The sequence below is a fragment of the Lagopus leucura genome, unplaced genomic scaffold (assembly GCF_019238085.1).
Source record: "Lagopus leucura isolate 7727_CA_CO unplaced genomic scaffold, USGS_WTPT01 35125-1_obj-0_obj, whole genome shotgun sequence".
NCBI classification, from domain to species: domain Eukaryota; kingdom Metazoa; phylum Chordata; class Aves; order Galliformes; family Phasianidae; genus Lagopus; species Lagopus leucura.
In genome coordinates, this window is record NW_024963957.1 from 12,228 (window position 1) to 17,522 (window position 5,295).

Here is a 5,295-nt window from a genome sequence, read left to right on the forward strand (position 1 = left end):
GGGGGGGGCACAGCTGGGGGTGGGGGAGCAGGTGGCTCCAATTGGTGGGAGGGGGCACAGCCACTGTGTGCAGTGCTGTTGTGGGGCTGGGAGCGATGTGGGGGGATGGGGATCTGTGGGGCCGGGTGGGGAGGAGTCACTATGGGGCAACGGCTCAGCAGGTCTGTGGGACGGAGGGTCCAGGAATCTGCAGCTGGGAACAGCGGCCCTATGGGGCAGTGAGTCTGGGAATCTCTGGGGCGGCATTGCAACGAATGGGGCTGAGAGCTCCACAAAGAGGGACGACCGGCCATCGCTTCCATCACTTTATTGGTGCTGAGCTGAGGAGGGCGGGCGGCCAAAAGCTGGGGGGGAGAGGGGGGGCAGCAGCTGCCCTGGGACCCCCCCCCCCCCCCCCCCCCCAGTGCAGGGGGGGGCCCCCCCCCCCAAACAGCGCCCCCCGCCCCCCCTCTCCCCCCCATGTGTGTGTGTGTGTCTCCAAAAGTGGGCAAAGCGAGGGGGGGGAGAAGAGAGCGCGTTGTGCCCCCCCGGGGGAGAAGTGGGGGGGGAGGTGAATGGGGACAGGGCCACTGAAGGGGGGGGTTCAGGCCTTCCCCTGCCCCCCCTCCTCCTCCTGGCTCTCCTTCTGGATTTCTTCATAGAGTGCTTCAGGGCTGCCCCCCCCCGCCTGGCCATGTGCCCCCCCCTGCCCCCCACCCTCAGCTGCCGCTTTGGCGTTGGGGACCCACAGCCCCGAATCGATGCAGCGCTGCATGTGGTACTTCGCCTCCTGCAGCAACAAGAAACGGGGGGCTGTTATGGAAGGGGGGCAGAGGGTAGTTGTGGGGTGGGCGCTGGGGGGGGCACTCACGGTGGGGTCCATGCGGCTGATGGTGTCCTGCAGCATCTGCACGTCTTTGGCATCGAAGCATTTCTGCAGCTCCTGTGGGGCAGAGAATCGTGGGGGTGGTGACAGGAGGGTGGCGACGTGGGGCACAGAGCGGGGGGGGCACCGACGGGGCCACGGCCGACGGCTCAAAGTGCAGAAAATCACTGAAAATGGGAATTTCTCCCCAAAAGCGCCACGCTCGCGCACTGTGAACCTCGGCGGGGTTACGGCCAAAGCTCCAAAGAGAGGAAAGCCCCAAACGTGCGGATCGGAGCCAAAATCGTCGCACTCACGGGTGGGAGCGACTCGTAGACGTCGACGGGGTCGAGGCCGCCGGGCCCCAGGCGTTTCTGCCGCTCCTCCTCCTCGTACTCCTTCATCGCCCTCTCGATGCGCGCCTTGGCGCGGCCGCGCACGCGCTCCTTGAAGGCCTCCAGCTCGTCGTTGAAGCCCTCCATGTACTGCTGGTCGGCGGTCTGCGGGGGGGCGGCCCGTTCTGGGTGGGAATCCCCTCCTTCTGGGGCTTTTGGGGGCTCTGGGGGGGGCGACGCTCACCTTGATCTTGGTGAAGAACTGGCGGAAGCACGCGCGAGGATCCACCTTGAGGCTCTTGGCCAGCTCCAGGATGAACTGCATGACGATGGTCTGGTGGGCGACCTGCTCCATCAGAGCCTGCTTCTGTGGGGGGCGGGGGGTCAGAGGCCAAAGGGAGCCTCCAAGAAAACCCTTAAAAGCACCCAAAAGGAGCCCCGAAAGGAGGACAGCGCGGAGCATGGGCTGCTGCCCGGAGCCTTTCCCAGAAGGCTCCCCAGAAAAGCCTCAAGCCGCCGAGGGGGGGCCTTTCTGTCGCCTTTTCCACTCAGAGCCCCTCAGCCCCCCCAAAAAAACCCAATCCCCAAAGGAACCGCCCCCATTCCCCAAAATCCCAAATCTCGGGGACAGGACTCATTCCCACCCCCTATTCCCCACAGAACACCTCTGTGCCTCCCCTACCCCCTCACCCCCCAAAAAACCCAAAGTGCTGGGAGGGGGGAAGGGGGGGCTCCTTCCATCTCCTTCTCCATTTGGAGACGCTCAACACTCTTCCCCCCCCCCCCCAAAAAAAAAAACAAACTCCAAATCACAGAGAGGAGGCACTGAACGCCCCAAAAAAGGAGGCAGGGGGGCCAGACCTCCTCCACCTCCAGGTCGATGCACCAGATGACCAGGTAATTAGCAGTCTCCTCGCAAACGAGGTGCGGGTTGTCAGAGAGGTACTTCTGGCTGTCATCCCAGCGCCGCAGCATGCCTGGGGGGGTCCAAAATGAGACATCATCCCCCCAAAATAGAGAAATGTCCCCAAAAAGGTCAGCCCTCAAAAAAGAACAATTCCACCCAAAAGAGAGAAATCAGTCCTCCAAAGGGAGAGAGAGAATGGTCCTCCAAAGGGAGAGAGAGACCGGTCCTCCAAAGGGAGGAAATGTGGGAAATGAGGGAAATGTGTGGGGTGGGAGGGACCCCCAGGTTGGGGTGCAGGACAGGATGTGGGGCAGCCCCCCTCACCAAAGTGCTTGATCTGCTTCTCGTGGCGCTCCACGAAGGTTTTGTGCTTCTGCTCCTTCTGCTCCTCCGTCTCCTCCTTCTCCTCTGCCTTCACGTTGAAGACGCTCTGGGGGGGGTGGGCGGCCCACAATGTGACCCCAATGGGGCACCCATGGGGTGAGGGGGGGTTAAGCCCAATGGGGGGGACACCCACCCCAATGAGGAAGACCCAGCATGACCCCAAGGGGGCAGGACACCCAGTGGGGGGAGACCCAACGTGACCCCAACGGGGGACAACAATCCCAAGGCGTGGGGGGGGGGCCCGGGGGGGGGGGGGGGTACAGCCCCCGGCCCACCTTGCTGAAGCCGTCCTTGCTCAGCGTATCGACGTTCCAGGGCATGTTCTTCTCCTTCTTGCGCAGCTCCTCCATTTTGCTCTCCCAGTTCCTCTCTTCATGGCGCAGCTGCTGCGCCTCCGCCTGCAGCCTCTCCCGCTCCCCCCGGGCCCCCCCCGACCCCCCCCCCGGGCTCCGCCACTTCCAACTCCTTCAGTTTCCTCTGGCACTCGGCGAGTTTCCGCTTGCATTCCCTGCAGCCCTTGTCCAGCTCCTCTTTCTCCTTCTGGAACTGCTCCATCCTCTCCACGCGGGCCTGGAAATGGGGGGGGGAATGGGGGGGGGGGTTGTCTCATGGTTTTGGGGCTTTGGGGGGTGAGGAGCAAGGAGCAAACTTCTCGCCCCCCCACCTCCCCATCCCAGTGCATCCAGTAGGGACAGCACTGAGCACGGATGACTTCCTTGGGAAAAATGGGGGGGGGCGTTCAGCCCCCTTCCCCCAAGGTGGGAAGAGGGGAGCTCAAAGTCTGTTCTGTAAGACAACTCTGGGGAGGGGATGTTGCCCCCATGGAGACCCACATAGGGGCAGGACCACTGTGAGGATGGGACAGGAACAATTGTGAGGAGAGGGTGGTGACCCCCATAGGGATGCGATGGGGGCAGCTCTGGAGAGACAGCGATCCCCATGGGGACAGCTCTGGAGAGGGGATGGGGACCACCGTGGAGATCCCCATAGGGAGAGGATGGGGATCACCATGAGGATGAGATGGGGACTCCTATAGGGACAGCCCAGCAGAGGGTGTGGGGACCCCCGTGAGGACAGAATGGGGAGAAGAGAGGGACGGGACAGGGACAATGCTGGGGGCTCACACTGGGTATGGGATGGGGACAGGATGGGTCCCCTATGGGGAGAGCCTCAGGAACCCCCGGGGGGATGGGATGAGGACTCCTATGGTGACAGGGACGGAAAGACATCCCCATGGGGATGGGACTGGGGGTCCCAATGGGGACAGCACAGGGACAGCTGTGGGGATGGGACTGAGCCCTCAATGAGGGTGAGATGGGGACGCCGGGGTGGGGGCTGCCCTGGGGACCCCCACGGGGAGGGGACTGAAGACGCCAAAGGGGACCAACCTTGGGAGGGAGTGGGGACCTCCGTGGGGACAGCTCTGAAAAGGGAGGGAGACAAAATGGGGTCTCCTATGAGGACGGGTCTGGGAAGTGGATGAAGACCCCCCCACACAAAGGTGGGGGGCGCCGAGGAGGGGCTGCGAGCCCCTGGGGGGGTGGGCACCGGTAACCACGGCAACGGGGACACCGCATCTCCCCGGGACGGCGAGGGGGGGCCGAGGGGAAAAAGGAGCAGCGGGGGTAAGGGGGGCATCATCACGGCAACGGGGAGGGGGGCGCGGTCGCCATGGCAACGCGGCCTACGGGCAGAGCCGGGCCCTGAGGCCGGGCCTCGCCCCACCTGGTGCCGCCATCGGAAGAGGGAGGCGGTGTCGATGTTGGGGTGCGTCTCGTCCTCATCGTCCGACACCTCGATGTGGTCCCAGACGCTGTAATCCACCATAGCGGAACCCCACCCCTCCGAACCGCCCCCCCGCGCCCGTCCGCCGCTCTCGGCCGCTTCTGGAAACCTCCAGCGCACGGCGCGCCCACTTCCGGCCGCTGTGTGTGACGCACTTCCGGTTGCGACGCGCTTGTAGGGCGTGCGCACGCGTAGTGGAGCACCCGGCGAGGGAAGGCGAGAGAAAGATGGCAGCGGATTTAAAGGGACAGGAGTCGGAAAATTGGCTGCGGGGATGGGGGGGGGCGAAGGGATGGGGGGAGCAACGGGAGCGGAGGTGGGAGGGTGGGATACAGGAATATGGGGGTGGAAATATGCGGTGTGGGGTATGGAGTAGTATGGAATATGGGGGTATGGGGTACGGTTGTGGCGGTGGGGACGGAGGTTGTCACTGCCCTGGGGGTGTCCCCATCCCATTGTGGGGTGACCTATGGGGGTTTCCGCCCCATATTATCATGCTCGAACAAGAGAGGTGCTTTTTGGGGCGGGGGTGTTGGACTCTGGGGGTGGGCAGAGGGCGGAGCTATGAGGCGGGGTTGGGGGGGGCGGAGCGCGTCACCCGCAGCCCCGCGCATGCGTCGGACCCACCCGCAACCCCGCACTGCCGCCGGGACCCCCCCCGGGCCCCCTCTGCCCTATAGCAACCCCATAGCAACCCCATAGCATCCCCATAGAATCCCCATAGCAACCCCATAGCATTCCCAGAGCAACCCCATAGCATCCCCATAGCAACCCCATAGCAACCGCATAGCATCCCCATAGCAACCCTATAGATCCCCATTACATCCCCATAGATCCCATAGCAACCTTATAAACCCCCGTAGCGACCCCATAGCATCCTCCTTCACCCCATAGTCCCCCGTAGAACCCTATAGAATCCCATAGAGTCCCCCGCAACCCCCACTCCCTTTTAACCCCCCATCCCTTCCCCCAATGCCCCCAGGGTCTCCCCACTGACCCCCCCCTCCCCCCATAAGGGAGGTCTGTGGGGAGGGGGGGGG

General features: G+C 64.0%; 1 protein-coding gene across 1 annotated transcript; it reads right to left on the bottom strand.

Annotated features, from left to right (window-relative positions):
- Positions 1 to 444: 444 nt before the first annotated feature.
- CDC37 (cell division cycle 37, HSP90 cochaperone) lies at positions 445 to 4,364 on the bottom strand. The gene is given in 9 exon segments (XM_042891725.1): positions 445 to 769; positions 851 to 922; positions 1,162 to 1,344; positions 1,424 to 1,546; positions 2,041 to 2,156; positions 2,411 to 2,516; positions 2,746 to 2,898; positions 2,900 to 3,040; positions 4,196 to 4,364. Coding segments are annotated over 9 exon segments (1,182 nt in total). The 5' UTR covers positions 4,298 to 4,364; the 3' UTR covers positions 445 to 583.
- Positions 4,365 to 5,295: the final 931 nt, after the last annotated feature.